The sequence below is a fragment of the Lacerta agilis genome, chromosome 16, assembly GCF_009819535.1.
Source record: "Lacerta agilis isolate rLacAgi1 chromosome 16, rLacAgi1.pri, whole genome shotgun sequence".
Classification (NCBI taxonomy): domain Eukaryota; kingdom Metazoa; phylum Chordata; class Lepidosauria; order Squamata; family Lacertidae; genus Lacerta; species Lacerta agilis.
Genome location: NC_046327.1, coordinates 32,959,189 through 32,986,821, shown reverse-complemented (window position 1 = coordinate 32,986,821; position 27,633 = coordinate 32,959,189). Strand labels below are relative to the sequence as shown.

General features: G+C 47.6%; 1 protein-coding gene across 1 annotated transcript in view; it reads right to left on the bottom strand.

Annotated features, from left to right (window-relative positions):
* The window catches only part of LOC117060698 (calcium-binding mitochondrial carrier protein SCaMC-3-like), a 49,577-nt gene that overhangs the window by 15,995 nt on the left and 5,949 nt on the right, over positions 1 to 27,633 (bottom strand). The window contains exons 2-4 of the mRNA XM_033173156.1: positions 16,060 to 16,186; positions 5,611 to 5,698; positions 5,371 to 5,482 (exon numbers count right to left, since the gene is read on the bottom strand). Coding sequence (XP_033029047.1) covers positions 5,371 to 5,482; positions 5,611 to 5,698; positions 16,060 to 16,186 — 327 coding nt within the window. The remainder of the gene's footprint in view (positions 1 to 5,370; positions 5,483 to 5,610; positions 5,699 to 16,059; positions 16,187 to 27,633) is intronic.

The following is a 27,633-nucleotide window of genomic DNA, read 5'->3' as shown; positions in this document are numbered from 1 at the left end:
AGGAAACAAGGGAAAAAATTTTTCCCTGATTTTCCTCTTCTAAAAGCCCCGTTTTTCTGAGGATCAGCTAAAAGTTTTGCAGCTTTTTTGCAAAGGGAAAAGCCCTGGTTTTTTGAGGATCAGCTAAAAGTTTTGGAGCTTTTTTGCAAAGGGAAAAACCCTGGTTTTTTTGAGGATCAGCTAAAATTTTTGCAGCTTTTTTTTTGCAAAGGGGGAAAAGCAAAGCTCCTTTTGCAAAGGGAGAAAAGCAAAGAGGAAAAGCCCCATTTTTATGGGGTTCAACTCACATTTCTGCAGCTTCTAAAGGAAAGGGAGCCTTTTCTACAGTTTCCAGACAGATAATCTAATCAGCCAGTCACATGTCGCTGGGGAAAACAACCTCCCTCTGCAGCACATTCAACAATGGAGGGCGGGGCTGAAAGGGAGCCGGGGACTTTTATCTCTCTCCTGATCTCTTGCTGATCAGCTGCTGAGCGGGGTCCTTTCAACGTTCCCTTTTCTCTTTGTAATATAAAAAGCATGATCCTCTTTTGGCCCCTGGGCAATTCAGCTCCAGGGACCACCATTCGCTCCATAAGACGCGCAGGAGGGAAAAGGTGCGTCTTATGGACTGAAAAATACAGTAATAAAGATCAGGCTTACTAGCTGCTTTGCTTCTCAATATTCTCTGGTTGGCCTCTGTTATTTTCTCCTACCGATGGAGAACCTACAAAGCACTCTATAAGGGCTGTTGTGTACCCCATAAGGGAATAAGGGCAGATTTTGTTTATAACAGTCTGGAGGCTGCAGGTGGTGCAGAATGCCTGATGGGACCCTGCGCAACGGATCCCGAAAGTGCTGCACTGGCTGCCAGTGAACTACCAGTCCAAATTCACATAAAGCCCTAAATGGCTTGGGACCCAGGTACCTAAAAAAGTGCTTTCCATTTATGGAATGCTTTCCCTAGGGCGGTGCATCTATCTCCCTCATTACTGGCTTTCAGAAGATATTTTAAAACATTCCTGCTGACTCCAGGCATTTGATGACTGAAAGGCACTGTTCCAGGCAACCCTGAGCATAATAATAATAATAATAATAATAATAATAATAATAATAATAATAATAATAATTTATTATTTATACCCCGCCCATCTGGCTGGGTTTCCCCAGGCACTCTGGGCGGCTCCTAACAGAATATTAATAATAATAAAAAGCGATAAAATATCAAACATTAAAAACTTCCCTAAACAGGGCTGCCTTCAGACATCTGATGGGAGGGCATTCCACAGGGTGGGCGCCACTACTGAGAAGGCCCTCTGCCTGGTTCCTTGTAACCTCACTTCTTGCAGTGAGGGAACCCCAGAAGGCCCTCGGAGTTGGACCTCAGTGTCTGGGCTGAACGATAGGATAGTGTTTTGTTTTGTTTTTAAAAGTAGCTTTTAAAAGCTGTTTGGTTCACTTTCATACACAACCACCGTTGCCTGTTTTGCTGTAATAAATGGCGACACACGAGATACTGTAATGCTTTTATCTGTTTTAGAACTGGTGCTAGAGTATTTTCCTTTTTTAATGTTTTATGTTACCCTGCCCTGAGTTTATTTGGGAGGAAGGGTGGGTTATAAATCAAATAATAGTTTTGTTTTGTTTTTTAAACTTAAGGCACCATCCAGTTCCTCAAAAGCAAACTGCTTGGCTTTGAAGCTCCTTCGCCTTCAGCCAGCGAAAAGATTTCTGCCTCTTTCAAACTGCTGCTCTCAGAACCGTTTCCCTCCCACTCCTGCGACACACTCAAACTCCCAGGCGAAATGTACGTTGGCATCTATCCTGCAGGTAGCTGCGAGCCATGCTCTAGGCTCTGACAAGATCAGCTGGCCATCAGCGCTCGTAGAGCTAGCATCAAGCTATGCAAAAACCCAGGGAGGGTAATCTGTTCTCTTTAACACCGGGGTGAGGAGCCAGGTTCCATCAGCACCAGCCAGCATGCCCAATGGTCTGGTCTGATCTGATGGGAGTTTTAGTCCCACAACACCCAGAGGTCCATAGGTTTATTTCTGTATTTCACAAGTTTGATATACTTACTCCTTGAATGTAATAAAACCTCAATGTGTTTCCCACCACCACCAACTCTGACTTAACAGAACATAACATGCCGCCCCAGATTGTTCTGAGCCCTGGGGATCCTTTTGGAAAGAAGAAGAAGAAGAGTTTGGATTTGATATCCCGCTTTATCACTACCCGAAGGAGTCTCAAAGCGGCTAACATTCTCCTTTCCCTTCCTCCCCCACAACAAACACTCTGTGAGGTGAGTGGGGCTGAGAGACTTCAGAGAAGTGTGACTAGCCCAAGGTCACCCAGCAGCTGCATGTGGAGGAGCGGAGACACGAACCCGGTTCACCAGATTACGAGTCTACCACTCTTAACCACTACACCACACTGGCTCTCGACAGTGACAGAGGATGCAGTCAGCGGTGGAGGAAGTCTTTCGGGTGCATGTGGCGGTGTGCCTAGAGGTGGGGCGAGCTGCCTATAGGGGCGGGGTGCACTGTGGGGCCTCCGGAGTCTGTCTACCTCCTCCCACTCAGCTTCCTTAAAGCTGGGAGGGGGAGGCAGCGGGCAGACCGTTTGGACAGTGTGGAGCCCGCGCGCACCCAAGCCAGGAGAGACATGTGGCTCGGGTGCTGCAGGCCCTGCGGTGAGTGCCACCCAGCATTTTCTCATCCCCCCAGTGGTGACACCCGGGGCGGCCCGCCCCCACCGCACTGCCCTCCCTCCCTCCCTGGATGCAGTGACTCTGCAGTAATACCCAAGAGAACCACTTCTCCTGTCAAAATGTTTACCGGAACAAAGCCAGGAGTCCTGACTATGGGCCCAATCCTGCACACTACGTCAACATCTGCTAGGAGCAAAGGACATCCCTCTCCACCTTACTAGTCCTGGTTCCTGCTCTTGAACTGCCCCTTTCTTCCACCGATAACCCTGGACCTGGGTTCCCAGTGCTGCTGGCTAGACGTTAGCGAACACGTAATTATCTTCTTACGAGGAGGTTTCCTAGCTGATCCCTAGAGACCTTTTTGAGTCTTTTCCTCAAGGGAGCTAATAAATCTATTACCGCTAGTTATCTCCCGCTTGGACTACTGCAATGCGCTCTATGTGGGGCTACCTTTGAAGGTGACCCGGAAACTGCAATTAATCCAGAATGCGGCAGCTAGACTGGTGACTGGGAGGGGCCGCCGGGACCACATAACACCGGTCCTGAGAGATCTACATTGGCTCCCAGTACGTTTCCGAGCACAATTCAAAGTGTTGGTGCTGACCTTTAAAGCCCTAAACGGCCTCGGTCCTGTATACCTGAAGGAGCGTCTCCACCCTCATCATTCAGCCCGGACACTGAGGTCCAGCGCCGAGGGCCTTCTGGCGGTTCCCTCACTGCGAGAAGGAAAGCTACAGGGAACCAGGCAGAGGGCCTTCTCGGTAGTGGCACCCGCCCTGTGGAACGCCCTCCCGTCAGAAGTCAAGGGAATAAACAACTACCTGACATTCAGAAAATTCCTGAAGGCAGCCCTGTTTAGGGAAGTTTTTAAACTGTGATATTTTAAATGTATTTTAATGTTTGGTGGAAGCCGCCCAGAGTGGCTGGGGAGACCCAGCCAGATGGGCGGGGTACAAATAATAAATTATTATTATTATTATTATTATTATTACCGAACATGTGGCCAAATGATGCCATATCTCTCAGAGGTGCCATGATAATTAGTTCTTGGCTTGTCAGTATTAATAGTAACTGGTTCCACTGAGACGGTGATTTGTGTTTTATACTTTGTGCTTTGTTTATTCGTCAATCAACCCTATAGGATGCTGCCAGGAATCTAGCTTGATGTCATTTCTCTGCAACTTTGCCCAGGTGGGAATGGGTGGCAACAGGGCTTTTTTTTCCACCCAGAACACTCTGGCACCTTTCCTGAGCTTTCCGGCAGACTCTCTCTGTGTCTGTTTTCTGGGTGGAGGAATTTGGATGGATTGGGAGTTGGCTCCCTGAAAAAAGCCCTGGGTGGCAATACACATAGTTAATAGACCTCATTATCTAAAACAGGGGTCGGCAAAGTTTTTGTGGCTTGGGCTGCTTCATGGTCCCGCAGACGCCGTGGTGGGCCGGAGTGTGCACGCACACACATGCAAACACTATTTCCGGCGCTCCTTCTGGTGCGGAGGAGCTGTGCACAGCTTCCCATGGGCTGCAGGAGCTTCCATGGGAAGCCGGGCAGCGCCGTGGAAGGCAGTCCCCGCTCTGCTGCATGCTGGTTTAGCACGGCGCATGGGAGCCAACCAAGCAGGCAGCGGATTCCCCGAGCGGGCGGAGGGGGTCAATGGGCCGGTTAAATGACCCCATGGGCCACTTGTGGCCCTTGGGCCTTAGGTTGCTGACCCCTGATCTAATACAACAACACCAACTTGGGGACAGGTTACCAGAGATTGTAAGGTCTATTCCTTTATTTGCCTTCTCAGCTGAGAAAATCCATTTAAAACCCCCCCCACTAAAGCCTCTACCTGGAATGTATGAATATTCTCTCCTAGAAGGCTGTATATTAAAAATATTTTGTGAGGCCCATCACTCAGCCCAATGAAATCCAAACTGAATGCCAACTATTCTCATTCATATATGTGAGTGATGGGCCTCACAAAATATTTTTAATATACAGCCTTCTAGGAGAGAATATTCATACACTGCCTTCTTGTGGCAAAGGGGCTTGAATAACTCCAAGAAGCTATGAGCTATGCCGTGCAAGGCTACCCAAGACGGACAGGTCATAGCCGACAGTTTAGACTAAATGTGATCCACCAGGAGAAGGAACTGGCAAACCACTCCAGTATTTTGCCAAGAAAACTCTATGGACATGAAAAAGGAGAAGCTTTGAGAAGAAAGTGAGTTTCCAAGGCATGCTCTGGTTCATGAGGTCACGGAGAGTAGAACATGACTAAGACAACTAAACAACACACACACACACAAAGTGGTGGAGCCTCAAGCTTTGGCGGGGGGCGGAGAGCAGACGGGGCGTGGCTGGCGCGCGTCCCAGAGGGCGTGGCGTGCGTCCCGGGGGTGTGGCGCGCTGCCCCCAGGGGCACGCGTGCATCCTGGGGGCAGCCGCAATGGCACCCCACCAGGATTGTGTCGCCGGGGGCGGTGCGGTTCCTCCGCACCCCTGTTCCTCTGCCAGTGTGAGTGTGTGTGTGTGTGTGTGTATGTACACACACACACACACACACACATATATATAACTCCATTCTTGCAATCTCCATTCATAAAACTCTATTTTCTCCATGTTCAGGAATCAAGGAATCAGGGTGGAGAGCAGAACAACCTCAGGTCTGGAGAGGACTAGGAAACTGGTTTACCGTTGAGTGCTTCCAGTAGTATACGATCTCCTCCATGTTCTCCAACGGATTGAGGAGGAAGTGGTCTCGCCACTCATGCCAGTCAATGGTCATGGTGCCATCCTTGTCTATGCTGCGACAGACACAAAACAGAGTAGAGTGAGTCTGGAGGAGGGGAAACCAGTGTAGGCTAGGGGCACACTGGGACTGGGGAGGGGGTCAGGGAGGTGGGAGTTCAAAGCAAGGGAGTGGCAGCCTCACCTGTGCAAAATTTTCTCCGCTTGCTGCAGGGAGATGTAAACGCCGAGGCTGTGGAAGGTTTGCTGGATCTCGGACACGTCAATGTGGCCTGCAGCACAAGCACAGAAGGAAAGAGGGTCAGTCTGTCTGGAGGAGCCAGGGTGCATCTTAAGCTACTGGTGGGTTAGGAGAAGCTGGGGAGGCAAGAGGGTTCTACGGGGTCCCCCGATGGGAGGAAGTGAGATGTGCCCTGAGCTTCCTGGGCTGCAGACCTGCGGAAGCACAAAAGGACCCAGTGAGTTTTGAGGGATTTCTTGAAGGGGTGGAAGTGGGTGGGTGAAGGGGTAGCAGTTTGGTAGCTGGCTCAGGGGTGCATGCTATAAGAAGGGGGGGGAGGGAAGACACCATACAGTCAGCCATACCAGCCTTCGGGATTCCCACACCGAGCCCCCTGCTGGCGCCCCACCTGGAAGAGAGACAGAGAGGGCTACAGAAGGGGTGCAAGGGGGTGCCATCGCCAGAGGAGAAAGAAGGAAGCCTCCTACAGTTCTGGAAAAGACCCTCTCCAATATTTACGGAGAGGACTATTACTAACGTGGGGGCATAAAGCAATAAGCATAGTCAGAAGAGGGTACCAGGCAACGAAGAAAGCTTTAGAGAATGAATGAATGAATGAATGAATAAATAAATAAATAAAGTATTATTATTATTATTATTATTATTATTATTATTATTACCCCACCCATCTGGCTGAGTTTTGCCCAGCCACTCTGGGCGGCTCCCAACAGAGTATTAAAAACACGATAAAACATCAAACATTTAAATGTCTTCTAAAAGTCAGATAGTTATTGATCTCTTTGACATCTGGTGGGAGGGCGTTCCACAGGGCTGGCGCCACTATCGAGAAGGCCCTCTGCCTGGTTCCCTGTAACCTCACTTTTCACAGTGAGGGAACTGCCAGAAGACCCTCAGAAGAGGTCCTGAGTGTCTGAGCTGAGCAATGGGGTGGAGACGCTCCTTCAGGTCTACAGGGCTGAGGCCGTTTAGGGCTTTAAAGGTCAGCACCAACACTTTGAATTGTGCTCGGAAATGTACTGGGAGCCAATGTGGGTATTTCAGTTAGCCCGCCCTATAAAGTTGGACTGCAACTCCCATCATTCCTGACAATTGGCTGTAGTGGCTGGGGCTGATGGGAGTAAGAGTCTAACACCAGCTGGAGGACCGAGGGCTTCCCATCGCTGCTTCGGATGCAAGCAAAACCAGAAAATGGGCATGCTCAGGAACTTTCTGCAGATACAGAACAGTATTAATGCCCGCAGGTGATGTGTTTATTATACAGCTGCCCCTGTATGTTGCTTTAGTAAGAGACAACAAAACGAAGTGCTCTCCCCAAGGCTTCCAAATGCTTGAAGAAAGCACAGTGTGTGGTTGAAATGGAAAAGCTGGATGTTCTTGTACAAGAGAGAGGTCACTTAACCATTTCATTAAGAATGAACACATTTCCTCAAGAGATTGGAAAGACTAGTGTATCAGAACTTTGGTAGCACAAAATGTATTATTCTGAGTATTAAAGTGTGTTTTCCTTGCATGCTTTCAGCCTCTGAAATGTGCTTGCTCCTAGACATAGTCCCCCCCCCGGGGGGGGGGGTTGCACATGTCCTTGTTTTATAGAGATTTCAAGGTAGTTTAAAAGAGGGAGCCCTGCTCACTGGTTCTACTTTTGCCCTTGTTGAATAGGTTCTGTATAGTTTCAAAAACCTGCAAAGCCTGTTTGGCCAGAGGTGAGCAGAGGACAGAATAAATGCATGTGCTGTGTACATCTTGGCAAGCAGCGCCTCTCTGGCAGAATGTGGGCCAGGATTTAGATCTTTTGCAATATAGCATATTAAAAGCCTGACCTTAAGCTACAGAAAACACACTGTTTGTAAGACACCGCTGTTTTACTAAATGCAGGTGGACGTTGTCTAATACAAGCACAACAGGGATTTGTTGGGCTGAGTTTGTAAGAGTTCTTTTGGCCCTCCATTAGAGTGCAGAAAGCTCAATACCGTATTTCACTAAGCGATTTCCTAAACTCTGGAAAATAGTGGGTCATAGAATCGTAGAGTTCATAGAATCATAGAATTGTAGAGCTGGAAGGGACAGGAGTCATGTAGTCAACCCTTCTGAAATGCAAGAATTTTTTTGCCCAGCATGGGGCTCTTTTTTTTTTTTTAATCAAAAATTTATTAGTTTTTTAAGAAAAATACAAACGAAACATTACAAACGAACAAACAAAAACAATATAACAAAAATACAACACAAAAACACTTATTTAAACCTTTCTAACTATCTTTATAACATTGTAGTTTGACTTCCTCTCATCCTCTCCGTCTGCTTTCCTTATAAATCATCTTTAGTAATTTCTTAACCTTTTTTCTATTCTCATATTTATTACCCTAATCACCCTATCTTATTTAATAATCTTAACATTATTTCAACTAGTTAATACATCTTATCTAACTTTTAAATCTGGAGCATAACTGTTTCATTCCTGCTTATTTTTAAATACTGATTTTAACATATTTCTTTAAATATACTTTAAATTTAGTCCAATCTTTCTCCACCGCGTCGTCCCTCTGGTCTCGGAGTTTCCCAGTCAGTTCAGCAAGTTCCATATAGTACATTACTTTCATCTGCCATTCTTCGATCGTTGGTAAATCCTCTGTCTTCCAGTTTTTTGCCAATAGTATTCTTGCAGCTGTTGTGGCATACATAAAGACTGATCTGTCCTCTCTAGGGATTTCATGGTTTGAAATACCCAATAAGAAGGCTTCTGGTGGGGCTCTAACCCACAGCAACCCTGAGATTTAGAGTTTCATCCTCTATAAACAGAGCTATCCCAAGGAATCAAGTATTTCCCCCCTATCTACCTGAAAATTCCTTATTAATGTGTTATTGGTTTTGCATTAGTGGCTTTGCATTTGTGGTTGGCTTCAAACAATAATATATGGGACATTAGTATGAAGGATATATATTAAATCTAACAATGACAACATAAAGGCTGCTTCCTGATTAATCAGAGGAATCTTTTTAGTCACCTAAGTTTTAGCTCAGTTAGGTTAACTGACTAATTGTTTAAACTTTTGAGTCCTAATAAAAGTGCACGCCAGTGTTCTGGAAGATGCTCAGGTTCAGGCTCTGGAGAACATCCAGGGTGTTATACACTGGTTGAAGTTTCTGAACAGTCATCTAGGGCAGCCCTGAATAACCTTCTTGCAGTTGTCTAGGCTCAAAGCTTTAAAGGCAGGAAAAATGTCTGCCATGTCTGCATCTAAATCTACTGGATTCTTCTAGTTTTTGTTTCTCCATATTGTTAAGTCCAACAAGCAGCAGCACGCATATTTTTGGAACCTAGCTTTAGAGAGAGCTGCCTTCTCTAGCAATTTTCAGCCTACGGTTGCCTCCACACAAATGTAAACACACACAAATGTACACTGGATAACCACAAAGGGCATGGGGCAATGAGAAATCCTCAAACTACTGCAGGATGGGGTTGAATGACTGCTGGTTAATGGATCTTTAATAGCCTTCATTTGGATTTGGGCCAAAACCAAAACATCTCCGGGAAACGAAACAAGATGATTATCCACATTATGGTTGTTAGTTTAGGCTGGGAGCCTGGCCATAGTTTCTTCGGTTGAAAGCAGTTTGAAAGAGGGAAGCAAAACTTTTCCCAAAACCACTTCCAACTTTCTTCAAAGCAACAAGCTGCCTCTGTGCACAGAGTCCATACGCTCCAACATTTGTCCAATGAAAACAGGGACGTCCCATTCCATCATGATAATTTTGCTATTTATAACCCCACACATCTTACTGGGTTGCCACAGCCACTCTGGGCAGCTTCCAACATATATAAAAACACAATGAAACATTAAAAAAAAACTTCCCTATACAGGATTGCCTTCTGACGGCTTGGGGGGGCTGAATAACTCCATACCTCCAACATTTCTCCAATGAAAATAGGGACATCCTAAGGAAAAGTAGGACATTCTACTATCAAATCAGAAACCAGGATGGCTTCACTCAGTCCTTGGAAAACAGGGACACTTGGAGGGTCTGAGAGTCTGATGAGTGACCCCACAAGTAGTAGTAGTAGTAGTTGTTGTTCAGTCGTTCAGTCGTGTCCGACTCTTCGTGACCCCATGGACCAGAGCACGCCAGGCACGCCTATCCTTCACTGCCTCTCGCAGTTTGGCCAAACTCATGCTAGTCGCTTCGAGAACACTGTCCAACCATCTCATCCTCTGTCGTCCCCTTCTCCTTGTGCCCTCCATCCTTCCCAACATCAGGGTCACCACAAGTAGTAGACAAGCTTTTTGTATATTTAAAGGAACAGTCAGTTGTTCTCTGTGCTCTTGCCCTCCCCCGTTTTTTCATTCTGATGCCTTTCTTCTGTTTCTTTCCAACTGGGCAATATTATAGGTGTCTACTGCATATTGCAGAGTTAGCCAAGAGTTGCAAGGTCACAGCAGGACAGGTGGGATCAGTTGGGCTTATGATTTATTTAATAATGGGACAAAGGCTTGTTTCAATAAGTCTTTTGAGCTGTGCCTCCCCACCCCCACCCCCGTCTCCTATGAGTCTTTAAACCTGTGTTTTTGGGTTGTGTGTTTTTTTTTTAAAGGAACAGACAGATTAATGGAGAACAAGTCTATCAGTGGCTTGTAACCTCTGTGGCTGTATACAGGGGTGGCCAACTCCCAAGAGATTGCGATCTACTCACAGAGTTAAAAACTGGCAGTGATCTACCCCCTTTTTTAGGGGGTTCAGGAAAAGTTGTTGAACTTTATTTAGGGAGGGGGAAAGCTTCTTTTAGGGGAGCCAAACTTGTTGAGCTTCTTTGGGGGGAGCCAGTGATCTACCACGGACACCCAGTGATCTACTAGTAGATAACTATCTACCTGTTGGACGTGCCTGGTATACCAGTTGTCAAGAATCACAAGTGGGGGAATGGCTGCTGCCTTAGGCATCTGGTTGGCCACTGTGACAACAGGGTGCTTGACTACATGGGCCTGGGGGGCTTTTCCTATCTCCAAGTAGACAAAACTGCCCATTTATGGCTTCTGGCCCTCTCCCTGGAATTCTGGTTAGGCAGGAAGACTCGCCGAACAGGAGATGCAGGTGGGCATCTTGTTGAAACAAGCCCCCTTCAGACATGTTTTGGAAGAAACGGAATAGTTTTTGAACTGATTGTACTAGATGCGGGAAGGAGATTTGCAGCGCTCACTGACTCAGTGAGTTTGTGCTCTCTCCAAGCTTTTGGCTTTGTCCCAAACATTCACCCGCCATCTGCTACGTTGAACAGCCCACCTTTCAAGTCTACCCTGTGCTCTAAAGGGGGTCTGATTCAGAAGCAGCAGGATAGCCAGTGGTGGTTTTTTCATGCTGCCTCTTCTCCTCCCCTGCCTTTTAACAGCGAAGCTTTGCCCCTCAGTGCCTGTGAAAGCTTCACCTGCATAATGTCTGCCTGCCAAGCAGCTTTTCAAAAGGCAAGGCTGGTTTTTCAAAAGCATCAATTCTTCGGCGATCAGACCATAAGGAAGGCTGATCGTCGAAGAATTGATGCTTTTGAATTATGGTGCTGGAGGAGACTCTTGAGGGTCCCATGGACTGCAAGATGATCAAACCTATCCATTCTGAAGGAAATCAGCCCTGAGTGCTCACTGGAAGGACAGATCCTGAAGCTGAGGCTCCAATACTTTGGCCACCTCATGAGAAGAGAAGACTCCCTGGAAAAGACCCTGATGTTGGGAAAGATGGAGGGCACAAGGAGAAGGGGACGACAGAGGATGAGATGGTTGGACAGTGTTCTCGAAGCTACTAACATGAGTTTGACCAAACTGCGGTAGGCAGTGGAAGACAGTGGTCCATGGGGTCACGAAGAGTCAGACACGACTAAACAACTAAACAACAACAACAGCTGTGAACCCAAGCTGTAACACTTTACATGAAATCATAATCAGACCAAGGGGGGGAGGCTAAGAAGGAAGACCCCCCAGAGTATTAGGAACACATATAATCCCCATGGCCCCATGACAATTTCCATTTCATAAAAAAGATCATTGCCATGCAGTTGTGAATTGTGAAGAGTGTAGCCGTGACCCCCAACCCTGTTGCAACCAATAGCCCTTCTCTCATCTCCTCAAGCATCACTTGACACATTGTTGATTAGCATATGGAAATTTCTTAGGGCATTTTCTGTCCCCATGTGGTGGTCATCCTGTACAGTATATGGAGGGGGGTCTTATTCTATGGAGAAGTGGGAATCAATCCAAGTGGAAGTCCACTCTTTGTGCTGCATACAGCCATTCAATGTGGCTTCACATGGCGGCTGTAACATGAAGCAGAAGCAGACTCAGCCAGAGGGTCAGATACTTGGCTTAGACACACACACACACACTCCCTCCCTCCCTCTCTCTCTCTCTCCCTCTCTCTCCACATGTAGATTCCTTGCTTGGCCAAGTCTGGGAGCAACTCAAAGCTTACGGTCATACACCACCCTCTCAGCGCAAGGTGAACACACACCAAAGTCCCTGTACAAATATTAGCTTCACTCATGTGATCCACCTTCCACCTGCTCTGTCTTCCACAGTAAATACTGATGAGGCACACAAAGTCTCCAGGTGTATGATTGAGGCCTCTGTATCCCTCTGCCCTATTTGTGGAGGGTGGCGGCAGGAAGAATGCGGCACGTTCGGGGCTTGCTGTCATGCCCCCGCCATACAGAGGACTTTGATTCCAGGGCCAGACATGAGCCAGCTCTAAGATGACTTGCTAAATCAACCAGTCCCCAAGTTGGATCAGTCCCTTTGGAACCTCCACTAATGATGGCAACCTTGGGCCTGAGGGGTCAGATGAGGCCCTCTGAGCCTCTCTAGCTGCTCCCTCAGGACTCTTCCTCCCTCACACACCCTATCTTCCCAGGTCACGTGCCTCAGCTTTGCACCATCCTTGAGTCCTTGAAATCTGATGTTGCCTCTTGCTTGAGGACAGGGCCGGCCCACCCATGAGGCAAGGTGAGGCAGTTGCTTCAGGGCAGCAGGTTTCAGAAAGCTGGAGGAAGTGGCAGATCCGCCGTCTGTGTTTCTCGTCCCCTCCTCCTTTGCCCTCTGCCGCATGGCAGGGGGCAGAGGCATAAGAGTGGGCACATGACTAGCTAACAGTGCCCCCCCAGCATTTTTTTGGTTTGCCTCTAGCGGCAAAATGTTCAGGGCCAAACTTGAGGAGCATGTGCAGAAACTAGCCATCTGGTACAAAGGAAAATTGACATTTCTGGCTTTGCCTACTTTTGCCTCTGGTCCTGCGCACCACAGGCATTTGGTGCCCAGAAGGGAATGTGTCCCTCAAGCTGAAGAAGGTTCTCCTCTCCTGGCTTCCACAAGGATCATGCGCTATGCCTCAGAGTATAAGACACAGCCCTGGGAGTTCATTCTGACTAGGCCAGAATGGGAGGGAAAGGCACCCGTGCAGAGTCTGGCATTCGGGAGCGTCTCGTGCATCTATCATTTACAGTCATATGGTAGGAATTGGGAAGAGCTGCAGGAGGCAAGGCCACCCACTCCTTGGGGCAGAGATTGCCAAGGAGGGAGGCCAGCCATGCCTGGATTTTGTCTTGGAGCCGTCAAACAGACATCCTTTATTCAAGGCTGCAGAACAGAACAGGCACTTCCCGGCTCTCTTCAGCCTCACGGAACATAAATTCCTACGATCTTATCCCTGCGCCTCCATCTTTTCTGACATGCAGCTAGCACAAGTGAGTCCCAAATGGAGGAAGTTATAGGAGCACACCATGGTCATTATTCGATCCACGTCCCTTCACTGGTCCCTGCACAGAACGACCCGCATTTTAAGGCACACTATCTGGAGTTGGCGTGGGGAAGCTCGTGCAAACTGAGTTAAGCTCATGATAGGCTGAAAGGAAATGGGGAGCTTTGCAGTTAGGTCTTCTTGTTCCAGGATTGGGGTGGGGGGGCCCAGGCGGAGGGGAAGAGTAGTCGATGAACCTCCTCGTGACCGGTATAGCCCTGTAGATGGCAGGATTCAATTCTAAAATATTTTACTTTCAACCACCATCAGCCAGTCCCCGCGATGGGGTGAGCTCCCATTGCTCGGTCCCTGCTCCGGCCCACCTAGCAGTTCAAAACCACGTCAAAAGTGCAAGTAGATAAATAGGTACCGCTCCGGCGGGAAGGTAAACAGAGTTTCCGTGCGCTGCTCTGGTTCGCCAGAAGCGGCTTAGTCATGCTGGCCATATGACCCGGAAGCTGTACGCCTGCTCCCTCGGCCAGTAATGTGAGATGAGCACCACAACCCCAGAGTCGTTCGCGACTGGACTTAATTGTCAGGGGTCCCTTTACCTTTACCGTCGGCCAGAGACTATTTGGCCACAATTTAAAATGTGGTTACACTTAACTGATGAGTTCCTGGCATTTTATTTATTTTTAATTAAAATAAATCAGAACCACACTTATTGAAAACAAAGGGGGGAGGGGAGTTAGCCAGGGAGGGGTCTACCCAGTCTGTTGTGGGAGAAACAGGAAGGGTTGGGAAAGGGTGAGTGTTTACATCTACCTCCCTGAAGCTCAGCACTGGCACCCCACAGGGATCCTGTACTCGTTGTATGCATATGACTGTATTTCATCTGATCCATCTACTGCAGTTATTAAGTTTGCAGATGATACTACCATAATGGGTCTAATTACAGGTGGAGATGAATCAGCGTACAGGGTGGGGGGGGGGTTCAAAAGCATCTACATGGTGCCTAGAGAATAACTTTCACCTAAATATTAGCAAGACAAAGGCAATGGTGTTGGACTTTCAGAGGAAGAGTGGGGAACTAATTTCGTTGTATATCGGGGGGGAGGGGGGCTTGTGTGGAGAGAGTCTTTTCCTTTAAATTCCTGGGAGTTTACCTCAGTGAAGACCTCACTTGGAAAAACAACATAACTCAGGTGGTTAGGAAGGCGCAACAGAGACTTCATCTCCTCAGGGTCTTGCGAGAGAACAATGTTAAACAACAATTGATGACCTCCTTCTACCTGTCCACAATAGAAAGTGTCCTCTCATATTGTGTATCACAGCATGGTACGTTGGCTTGACGGCCACAGACAGAAAGTCTTTACAGAGGGTGGTGAACACAGCACATAATATCATGGGCTGTCTCCTGAGCCCGCTAGATGACATTGCAAGGGATCATTGCCTTAGGAGAGCGAGAAAAATTCTCAGGGACGATTCACACCCCGGCCAGTACCTCTTTAATCTTCTACCCTGGGGCAGGAGATATAGGAGTATAATCAGTTGTACCAGCAGGCTAAAAAACACTTTCTATCTGTGGGTTTTAGGCTGCTGAACGGAAAATAATATAGTGCAATTGACTTTTGGGGTTGGTGTGTTGTGCGACAAGCACACAGAGTGCAATGAAATTACCGGTAAGTGTTTGTGTGTGTGGGGGGGGGGGGAAGAGGCTCAGTTAATTTCATTGTACACAGGTTGTACATTGACAATAAAATTATTATTATGTTTGCATGATTATAGATTTAGTTAGTGTACAGGTTAGACTAAATTTTCAGATTAGGACCAGCCTTTCCTTTGTGCACTCATAATGTTTTGTGCTCAGGATGGGAACAGGCAGTTACATGCAATTCCACTTTCAATACTCTTTGTACCTGCAAAGGTTTCACGGCGACCATGCAGCTTTGTTTCCTGTCATAACATCCTATACCACCCAGAGTGGCCGGGGCAACCCAAACAAATGGGCAGAGTATAAATAATAAAAATTATTGAAATTACAGATTATTCCTGCTGAAAGCCTGTAACTATTTATACCCCAAAAATTGTATTTTGTTCCGCTTCTCTTGCCCCATAGCTCAAGAGCGTCCCCCCAGGCAGTGATAACGCAGTAATGCTGGGCGGGGGGGGGGGGACACATTGCAGAACATCCCACAAAGTGAAATGATAGGTGAATGGTTCAGGGTCAATCTACCGCTAATCCACTGCATCAATGGCATGTTGTGGATTATACCTGCAAAAAACAACAGTCTGAAGGAGCGCTCAATTCTGTACTCAGCTGTGAAGCAAACAAGGGTCAACTTGGGCCAGTTACCATCGCTGAGGATAGCCTACCTCACAAAGTTGTTGTGAGGAGAAATTGGGGAAGGGGAGTACTATGCGTGCCACTTTATGCTTCTGGGAGGAAACACAGCAAGCGAAAGTGTGTTTCAGGGAAACCAGCCAAGTTGAGAGGAGTCTAAAGGGTATTTGTAGCAACATCTTTACAAAACTGGTTTTCGTAAGCCTCCCTGAGAACCTTTCGGCCTCAAGAATGGAGTAAGCATGCCATAAGTAAATAAAAGAATAAGTGAGCAAATAAGTTTCCATTCCAGGCTGCAGCAGAGGTTGGGCTAGAAGCAGCTGGGGGTGCCTTCATACCGTCATGGTTGTGGTCCAGGCTGTGAAACATCAGCAGCAGTTTGCGTTCGCGCTCCTGGAGGTAGCGGGTAAATTCCTCGAAATTAAGCTCCCCGTCATGGTCTGTGTCACCCTCTCGTAGGATATCCTGCAGGCAGGGGAAGTAAAAGTGGATTTTAGAAGGTGAGCAGTGAGTTGTGTGGCTGTTCGTTGGATTACAGAACTCAGCCCACTTCTTGCACCATAGATGAAGAAGAAGAAGAAGAAGAAGAAGAAGAAGAAGAAGAAGAAGAAGAAGAAGAAGAAGAAGAGTTTGGATTTGATATCCTGCTTTATCACTACCCTAAGGAGTCTCAAAGTGGCTAACATTCTCCTTTCCCTTCCTCCTCCACAGCAAACACTCTGTGAGGTGAGTGGGGCTGAGAGACTTCAGAGAAGTGTGACTAGCCCAAGGTCACCCAGTGAAGCAGCGGAGACGCGAACCCGGTTCACCAGATTATGAGTCCACCGCTCTTAACCACTACACCACACTGATTAACTTTACCTGCGGATGTTGGAGCCGAGACAATATATAGCTGACAAGAGACGTGGGTGGGGAGGCTTATATCTGAGGGGTGCATGTATTTATTTTGATTGCAATAATTTGCACAAGTACTTGAGATAAAGGGTGAAGATTCCAGAGCACACACCATTAGGAATTAGTGCATCTACGTCGATTGGGTGGCCATGAAAATTCCACCAATATATTCTGAGTAATTTGGTACAATGGCATGTAACTTTGACAGAGCACTCGTGTCCAAGTGCTTCACATATCGTATCTTTTTATAATCCCTGCAACAAACCGGCAAGGTAGTTTTATCATCCCCCATATTGCAGATAGGGGGTGGGGCAGGGCGAGGCTGAAAGGGAAATGACCTACTTATTGCCACCAAATAGCAGAAGTGAGATTTGAACCGTACTTCCTGACTTGCGGCTATTCCCCTTTGGCACTTTGCCACACTGGCTTTCGTGAGGTAGCTTCAAAAGATTGCAAATGAGAGTCTGTAAAATATAAACAGAAAATGCCTCCGAGAAGGCTTCTTCCTGGCACGCCAGTTTTCTAAGTGGAAGGAACTGCTTCTGTGCAGAAGAGCCCCCACTTGTGGGCTGAAAAGTGGGTCGGCATTCCTAAATATGGTGGGGAGGAAGAGGGGGAAAAGGAAGTCCTTTGGGATCAGAGACTTTGCTGGGAAGTCTCATGGAAAGTGCGGGGGGGGGCATATTTGGTGGCAGCATCACCCATTAGTCCATGGGTAGGCAAACTAAGGCCTGGGGGCCAGATCCGGCCCAATCGCCTTCTAAATCCGGCCCATGGACAGTCCAGGAATCAGCGTGTTTTTACATGAGTAGAATGCGTCCTTTAATTTAAAATGCATCTCTGGGTTATTTGTGGGGCATAGGAATTTGTTCTTCACCCCACCCCACCCCAAATATATATATATATATAGTTCAGCTCCCGACAAGGTCTGAGGGACAGCGGACTGGCCCCCTGCTGAAAAAGTTTGCTGACCCCTGCAATTAGTCTATCCCCCCCCCCTTACACTCTGGTTAGCATATTTTCACCGATCGCTCTCACTTGATATATGTTTGTCCATGAGCCAAGAGGGTTAGAAGAAACATGAGCCCGAAAATCATTTAACTGGACAAGGCCAAACAAACTTGTTGCGTGTTTCCTCTCTCTCCCCCCCCCCGACCTCTGTCACACAGCCAAGCTGCCCTCTGCTTGGCCCTTTAGCAAGCTCTGTCCTTCTTTTATTCTTGTTCTGAACAGAGGAGGTAACATGATAAATTTCCCTTGTTTTAATTTAAGCGGTTCAAAATGCTGGAAGATGTTCCAAATTCTTACTGAAGCCCTATTCCAGGGGTTGGCAAATAGCTTGTGCGCATGCGCGAGTGTAATTTCTGGCACACTTCCGGGTTGGCGGAGCACCGGAAATAGCTTGTGCGGGTGCGCATGGGTCTCCTCAGACCCGGAAGTGCGCCGGAAATGATATATCCGGTGCTCCACCAACCTGGAAGTGGGCAGCTGTGCCGTGCTGGTAAGAGCGGGCGGTGGCAGCGGGTGGCAGGGATTGCTGCGGGCCGGATAACTGAGTCCCTCGGGCTGCATCCGGCCCGCAGGCCTTTGTTTGGAGACCCCTGCCCTATTCAGACAACACATCAGTGGATTCAATGGCAGGGGAGGGGAATCACACCATGTGCCTCTTTTACAAGGCTGTTCTAAGCTTCAAAAGAATGCATGGGTGGCGGGGGAGGGGAGGGAGCAGCAGGGCCAACATCTGCAATCCCACTCCTGCTGCTGCTGATGGTGATGCATTGTCTAAATCAGAGGTCCCCAAACTAAGGCCCACGGGCTGGATAAGGCCCGAGGGACTCATTTATCCAGCCCGCAACGACCCCCACTGCCCGCTGCCGCCACCTGCTCTTACCAGTGTGGCGCGGCGTGGCTGCCCACTTCTGGGTCAGAGAGCACCGGAAATACAGTGGTACCCTGGGTTACATACGTAATTGGTTCTGGGTTACAGTTTGTAACCTGAAAAGTATGCAACCTGAACAAGCGTGCGAGAAACCTGGAAGTAGTGGTTTGCACATGTGCGACCGTGTCTGTGCACGCACGAACTGCGCGGAACATTTTTGTGCATTCGCGCGTTGTGCGCGCTCCGGGTTGCACTTCCGGGTTACTGGAGTTCGTAACCTGAAAAGTACGTAACCCGGAGCGTACGTAACCCGAGGTACGACTGTAGCTTGTGCACATGCACAAGCGTTATTTCCGGTGCACATCCAGGTTGGAGGAGGCCCGTGCACATGTGCACAAGCTATTTCCGGTGTTCCTCTGACCCGGAAGTGCGCCGGAAATAGAGTGTGTGCACGCGTATGGGCGCGCACTCCCCCGCCCTCCGGCCCGCCGCGCGATCGGCGCTGGAGACACCGGCCCGGGGTTCAGTAAGTTTGCTGACCCCCGGTCTAAATAGAGCTTAGGCAGGGGTGGGGAACCTGCGGCCCACCAGATGCAGCCCATCATCCCTGAGCATTGGCCGGGGCTAATGGGAGTTAAGAGTCCAAGAATATATGGAGGGCTGCAGGTTCTCTGGTCCTGAGCAAAGGTATGAATTGAAAACGCTGCAAAAGGTTTTGAAGGTCGTGGACCAACAGAATACATGATTTTACCTCCTCTGATACAACAGGAACAGGTTAAGGTTCAATAAAATGCTCTTTGAACCAGGCGGGCATCTCTTGCACAATGCATCTTACGCAATAAACACAGGAGAGAAACTATATTTACATTCAGGACTTCCAGGAAAGCTTCAGGACTGGCTTGCTGGAGTCTAAACCAGAACAGTTAAGAACAGTTAATGAGAATCTAGAAACAGAGCACCACCGGGGACCAGTTTCTATCTGCAGATACCATCTCATGAAACTGTATCTTCACAGCAAATGTCACATTATTAAGAGCTGTGCCTTTTCCTTCATGTTTGAAGTTGGTGATGTTTGCCTGCCTGCCAGCTTCTTCTTTGATCCTATTTTTCCTGTGGCAGTTGTTAACATTCTGAATGCCCAAACTTCCAACTCCTCCTGCAGACTTTCTCTTATTGTTCTCTGCTGCTACTTCACACATTGTTGTTGTTCAGTCGTTCAGTCGTGTCCGACTCTTCGTGACCCCATGGACCAGAGCACGCCAGGCACGCCTATCTTTCACTGCTTCCTGCAGTTTGGCCAAACTCATGGCAGTCGCTTCGAGAACACTGTCCAACCATCTCATCCTCTGTCGTCCCCTTCTCCTTGTGCCCTCCATCTTTCCCAACATCAGGGTCTTTTCCAGGGAGTCTTCTTTCCTCATGAGGTGGCCAAAGTCTTGGAGCCTCAACACATGCAAATAACCAAAGCTCCAGATGGCAGCAAACTGAACATTTGCCAGGGGGCCTAAGACCAGCAGTGGGTCCATCACCCCAACGGCACTGCCATTCTCATTCCACACAAAAGCACCCAAGGCAGCTAAGAACAATGTGAGATTTCTCTATACTGTATACTCCCTCTCTTTCAGATTAAAGCCTCTCCCTGCCCCCTCCCCCATCCTGAATCTGGCACTATATAGGCATTATGCTTTCTTGTTACAAAAAATATGGCCTAATAAATCTGTAGAGATCTGGCACAGACATAATTTGATACATGAAGAAACCTGCCTAGATCATCCTGGCCTGCGATTAGTAAACTTCATATAACTGGACTTGCATAAGAAATGCTCATTTTTCTCAGGTGACCAGTTTTCCATAGGGGGAGCCAAGGAATGAAGTTTGCAGGGGAGGGGGGATACATCTGCCACCAAAGCACAACAAGCCCAAGTCATGTCCCTTACTGTGCTCCATTTTGTGACTTGAGAATAGAAGCCAGGATGCTTTCTGCCGTTCATAGCAGAGTGGGTGTTTCAGTACATTCACATGACCAGCCAGGGCAGAACTGGGAGCCAGGCAGGATGAAGGAATGTAAACACAGCAGTATGAAAATAGCTCAGCACCACGTGCTTTGAACAAATTTGTAGAAGCATTTAAGGGCTGAAGAGCAGAGCTTTTCAGGCTGGATATCCTAGCTCCACCCGTCCTTCCATTCCAGGTGGTGGTTGTTGTTTTAACCACATGCTCTCCTTTCTACAAAACTGATCAGGTAGCACAGAATTCCACATCCATTCACTCAAGCCCTGCTTAACACATCATGGATGAACGAAGGATTTCACAGCCTCGGACGAAACAAGATGAAATAGAAAGGTCTTAGCATCAGGACATCACCACAACTGGTGCCCCCCCCCCGGGATAAACCCAACCTCAGCACAGCAGCTAACACTGGTGGCTGCCAAAGAGTGGACATCCTCTCCACTCATTTCATTCCCCTGCAGGGTAGATAGCGGGTCACCATGGATGCTACTGTGCCAAGTCCTGGGTGTGAAGAAGGGCCCTGAGCTGCCCACCATTTCCCTAAGTCAAGTTGTCATTTGCCTCCTGTCTACATACGCAAAATGAGTACTTAAAGGGCCTACCTGAGGAACAGGAGGAGAAAGAACCAAGAGCCCCCTCCCATGGGTGGGGAAAGAGCCTTGAAGAAGCAGGGCTGCCTTCAACGCTTGCTTTTACCAGACTTTTAGAAGACATCTGAAGACAGCCCAGTTTAGGGAAGCTTTTAATGTTCAACAGACTATGGTATTTTAAGCCGCCCAGAGTGGCTGGGGAAACCCAGCCAGATGGGCGGGGTATAAATAATAAATTATTATTATTATTATTATTATTATTATTATTATTATTATTATTATTATTATTATTATTATTATTATCTTGCAGAGAGAAACCCAGCAGACCTGTTTGTCAAGAGACTTCAGGTCAAGCATGCCTTGGTCCTGCGGGTGAGAACTTTGCACCAAAGAGTTGTCATTAGGAGAGTCTAAGGCAGTATTGTACTAACCTGTCTCATCTGTGCAATGCAACTTTCCGCCTCCCCAAAGCTGCTTCGGAGGGTTGGGGGAACCCCTTGAACAGATTTAGGGGTGGTATGGAGGAGGAGAGGGGAAGCTCTGTCACGCTAGCGTAAGTCCTTGAGCTGATGGAACTACAGTGGAACCTTGCTTCCCAAACTTGATCCGTTCCGGGAGTCCATTCGAAACGGTTCAGGAACCAAGGCAGGAAGCTCCTGCAGCCAATCGGAAGCCATGCTGGACGTTTGGCTTCCGAAAAAAAAATTGTAAACTGGAACAATTACTTCCAGGTTTGCGGCATCTGGGAGCCGATTTGTTCAGCATCTAAGCTGTTCTACAACCAAGGTTCCACTGTACTTATCTAGTGCTACAATGAAAACAACCCTACCTTTCCTTCAAAACCAATAAATAAGGCTTAGTTTCTATGTATTCTTCCCTCTATTTTGCAACTGTGTAACTTGCACTTTGCTTGTCATTTTAAGAGGAGCCAATTTAAAGGAAATGGTTACTGCATTCTGTGTCTTGGTGCCAAAGGAGTAAAAAATAAATAAATCCTTGGGTGCACCGACCCCAATCCCTCAAGAACACCCCCCCACACACAGCTGAGAATGTGCTGCTACAGGAAAAAAACTGTAGCAAGTGTGGTATTAGCCCAAAAGGAGTTCTTCTGGGAGGAAGTATGAGGGGCAGAGAATGAGGGAAGAGCACACTTTTCTAGATTCAGTTGCTGTTGGAATCCAGGTTTCGGGGGTGCTTTCAAGAAGCAAGCGGGGGATCTCTCCCTTCACCGAACCCCTAATGAGCTTAATCCCCGACTGACCCATCTTCTATGTATGTCATGGCCCAGCTGGAGGACACCCCCCCACACACACAATTGCAAGAGGACCTGGAGGGCCCCCAAGGCAAATGCTATGGAGCAGCAGGCCATGCCAATGGACAATGACACAGAGCAGAGGGATCTGGGACCTTCAGAGATCACGACACAAAGGAGCTCCTGCACAGAAATAGAGGTTGCAGCTGAGCAGTCTCCAAGTCCAAGAGATAAAAGATGCAGGTGCCAGATCACCCACCAGAGGAACAAGGACTCTGGAATAAGAGTTACTCATGAGTAGACCAACTCCTCAGGCAGTCTGGATGGCTTGCAGCTGTGCTCCAGGGTGGGTCTTTGAAGGCTTAAGGCAGCGATGGCCAAACCTGGCCCTCCAGCTGTTTTGGGACTACAACTCCCATCATCCCTAGCTAACAGGACCAGTGGTCAGGGATGATGGGAACTGTAGTCCCAAAACAGCTGGAGGGGCAAGTTTGGCCATCACTGGCTTAAGGGTAAAAGCCCTTAGTTCCTCCCTGAGCAGAGTTCCTTTACAGCCTTGGCCTCTTGTGTTGTCCTGGTGTTTTGACCCTGGAATCCTGCCAGGCCTTAGTTTTTGAACTATCTGCGAGTGGACTTGGAACTGCTGGATTCAGGAAGAAATATTTAGGCTTTTTATGATAAGGTTTGGAATTTGATTTTTTAAGGTAGGAATTAACAGCAATAGCTTTACTAAGTTAAGAGAAAATAGGATATAAGAAGTTAAGTTTTGAAATATGAATTTATGTGATTAAATCAAGTTGAATGACATAAGGTATATAAGATGTTTATTTGAAGATTAAGGTATGGAGAATGATTGTTAAATTAGTTACAAAGTTACTAAAGTAGATTAGAAATAGAACGCAGAAGAGAGAATGGGGGAAGTCCCCATAAATAAGATTCAAAATAAGAATTTAATTAATAGTTTCCTGTGTATCTGTGGTGTTAAGGTATGTATAAGTTTTATTTTTGTTATTAGTATTGTTTATTGTATTTGTTTTGTTTCATATGTTGATTTGATGTTTTTATTTTTGTATTTGTTGTCTCTTTATGTGGAAACACCAATAATTTTTTTGAAGAAAAAAAAAGGAACTGCTGGATTCAGTTTCACCTGAAGCAGAACAATGCAGTGGATTGTTTCCTGGGTTAGCTCTGCTCCGTGTTCCACTGCCTGCATTTGGAGCTCTGAGAATTAATTTCAGAATGTTATTGTCCACGTGACATCTGCAGCAGATTCCAGCTTGCATAGAGTTTGGATTGCTGCAACACGTTACAATTGGGGCTGCCTCTGATGACGGTTCAGAAACTTCAGCTGGTGCAGAATTCGGCGCCCAAGTTGCTCAGTGGGGCAAGACGGTGTGAGCATACGGTGTCGATCCTGGCCTGGCTGCACTGACTGCAAGTTAGTTTCTGGGGCCAATGCAAAGTGCTGGTTTTTACCTATAAAGCCTTAAACAGCTCAGGACCACAATACTTCAATGGCCACCTCTCTCCATATGAACCAGTCTAGACCCTGAGATCATCCTCTGAGGCCCTTCTTGGTGTGCCTCCTCCACGAGAGGTTCAGAGGGTGGCAACACGAGAACGGGGCCTTTTTTGCAGTGGCTCCCTGTTTGTGGGATGCTCTCCTCAGGGACGTCCGGTTGGTGCCTTCATTATACACCTTTAGGCACCAGGCAAAAACTTCCTTACCGGGCCTTTGGTTATAGAAGTGGGTGGGCTGTTTTAATGTATTTCCTCTTGGTTTTAATATAATTATGTGGGGTTCATTATCTGTTTGGTTGGTTGTTAAGTTGCTTTGGGTTGCTGTGGGCAAGATAAAGCGACTAACAAATAATAACAAATAATATACAAATAATAAAATAAATAAACTTTGCTGCTTGTGCAGTTTTAAGTGATGTGCATCGAAGCATCGGAAACTCCTTAGGGAAAGAGAGACGCAGAATACAAAACTCTAGTAAACCGTGTGCCTGCAGTGGCCTGGACAAAACTGGGAAGTTGAAATTGAAAAAATGGTAGGATGCTAAAGAGACACCGCACACAAGAGGTGATAATTCAGATCCCCAAAATATAGGAGCGGTGGGTGGGGTGGTCAGAAAAGTATCCCAATCTATAGGTCTTTTGGTCAATTATTACGCAAAACTGGTGCCTATCTTTGCTGGTCTTGGGAGACAAATAACGGGAGTGTGGGAAAGGTGTGGCTGGCCTGGGATAATAAAAGTTCAGAACCAAGCAGCAGCCAAAGGATCTATCAGCAGAACAAACTTGATCTTTGTGCCACTACAGCCAACACGATCTGGACTGAGACCGGACTTCTCTTTGCAGCTTCCTCTTTGATGTCACTCTAAACAAGGCACTCACCGCTTTCATCTTAGGAAGAGCAGCCTGGGGTGTGTGTGTTGTGGTTTCTCTATCCTTCAGCTAGGGACAAAAACACGAATCTGGAGACTGCAATTGGATCTCTCCTTCTCTCCTCAGTCCCCATGTAAGCACCATATCCTGTTTATGATGGTGAAACTGGATCGGTTCCTTATGTATACACAGCACACGGGTGGGGGGTGGGATAACATGCAGGCAGGTGAAATGTGGTGTGTGGACATGTAGACAGGGAAGGCTAGAGGTGCCTCTGAGTCCCCTTTGCCATTTAGTGGTCACACCAGGCCATTAGCAACCACTTAGAATCATAAGAGTTGGAAGGGACCCCAAGGGTCATCTAGTCCAACCCCCTGCATTGCAGGAATCTGAGCTAAAGCATCCATGACAGATGGCCACCCAACCTCCAAGGAAGGAGAGCTTCCCTTTTCCCTTTAAGGAGGAGCTGGTATTCCAGAGCATAGCTGTCAACCTTTCCCATTTTTTTGCGGGAAATTCCCTTATTATAGCAGTGGGGAACAGCTCCCAGGTCATTTCCTCATTTGTCACCAGGGACCTCAGTGACAGCAAAAAGGCCACCACAGACAGGTTAAAAATAACTGGGAGGGAGCCATGAACAACCCTCTATTTATAACCGCCTGTGTTTATTTGGGTGTCTCAATCCCCAAGTCCGGCCCATTTGGCTTACAGCCTTGGGCACTTTCACATTTCTGGTTACGTATGTGTAGGGACACCTTCATCACACACAGATACACACTCCAAAGGGTGGGGTTTTTCCTAGCAGGTATAAGAAGATTCTTTGCAAGAAACCTTTCAGAGATCACAAATTTCCCCCACCTGCCGAGAAATCAGCTTTGGTTTGTGTGGATGGTCTTTTTCCACATAGAAAGAGTTGATAAAGGGCTCAGGAGCTAAACTGCTTTTGTCTCTTGAAAGCTGCGGTTCAGACCCACCAAGCCATGCTCTCTGTCCTTTCCTCTAGTCCCAGAGGCGTGGGAGGAATCTATAGGTTATTATGTAGAGCTGATAATTTAGAGATATCCCTTTTGTATTAAGAAAGAGGCTCAGAGGCTGTTGCACAATTCCTAAGAATGAAGTTGTGTCACATCATTGCTCACGTCTGTGGACCCAGAATCTTTACAGTGGTGGTGGGGAATGACATGCAGCAAAGTTTATGCACATCTACCAGGGATGGCTGAAGATATTTTGTTGCCTGATGCAGAAGAGCAAATACAATACCTCCCGTGGCCCCCACCAGGGTGCACAGCGCTCAAGACTACCAAAGTTATTTTTGGCATTCAAGGCAGCTAATCCCACAAACTCATCTTCACTGGTAGTAAAAAGACAAGAATAACAAAACAAAAACAAACAAGCAAAAATAGATTTTCTGCCCTTTGACCTCATCCTGCCTAATGGTGAGGCCCATCCACAAATGCTTACTCATAAATAAATCCTACTGAGCGTAGTGTGCCTTTGTTGTTGTTCAGTCGTTCAGTCGTGTCCGACTCTTTGTGACCCCATGGACCAGAGCACGCCAGGCACGCCTATCCTTCACTGCCTCCCGCAGTTTGGCCAAACTCATGTTAGTAGCTTCGAGAACAGTGTGCCTTACTTTCAAGTAACGACACATACAGGGTTTCAGTCTCCATCATTTCATAACTGCTTTCCATATTTCAGGGGGAACGCTGGGATCTGACAGGTTCTCAAGGCTCAGTCTTCCTGAAGTTGTTTGGCTTAATTCAAAGCCTGCTTTGGCATGGTTTCTGGTTCAAACTTTGTGAGGAATTGGGAGCTAGAAGCTAGAGGAGGAGAGGCAAGTTTCATACCGTTTGCATGGATAACATTTCTTCCCAACTGTGTATGCAGAAGGTTTCACCATCAAATGATGCCGAGTCCAAATACTCAAGTAGGCTTTAAAGCACCAATGGGTGTGAACCCATCAGTGACTGCAGTTTCCTGTCTGCAGACTTCCTGTGCACAGGGGTGGAGGAGGGGGGATATGGAGGGGGCGGGCCACCCCGGGTGTCACCACTGAGGGGGGTGACAAAATGCTAGGCGGCACTCACCGCAGGGTCTGCAGCGCGCCCAAGCCACGCGTCTCTCCTGGGAGCAATGTGGTGGCTTGCGTACCCGCAGGCTCCGTGCTGCCCCAAACAGTCCGCCCGCTGCCTTCTCCCTCCCCAGCTGTAGGGCAGCTGAGTGGGAGGAGGCAGGCAGACTCCTCGGAGGCCCCACGGAGTGTCCTGCCCCGGCTCGCCCTGCCCAACCCTGTGGGCAGCTGGCCCTGGCCCTGTGGCAGCAGATCAGCTTGCTCTGCCGCTGCCTGTACATAATTCATTTGTAAGATTTGTGAGATAGCATATCCACATAATTCAGAGTCTAAGACAGATATGGAGAGTCTTTGGCATCTCCAGATGTTGCTGATCTCTCACCATCCCTGGCCATTGGTCATGCTTGCTGGGGCTGATGGGAATTGTAGATCAGCGACATCTGGAAGGCCAAAGGTTCCCTACACCTGATCTAAGGAAGGATATGTTCACACACTGAAAGTAAGCAGAAGTAGGAGCAGAATTGAGAAGCTCCACCAACATTACATTGGCAAAAGTTATTCTTAGACGGTGCTGTGCAACAATTCTAAAACAGCAAGTAGGCCAACAACCTCAGTAAAGGTAAAGGTAAAGGTAAAGGGAACCCTGACTAAGCCGGAGTGGTACCTATTTATCTACTTGCACTTTGTGCTTTCGAACTGCTAGGTTGGCAGGAGCAGGGACTGAGCAACGGGAGCTCACCCCGTCGCGGGGATCTGAACTGTTGACCTTCTGATTGGCAAGCCCTAGGCTCTGTGGTTTAACCCACAGCGCCACCCGCGTCCCCTAAC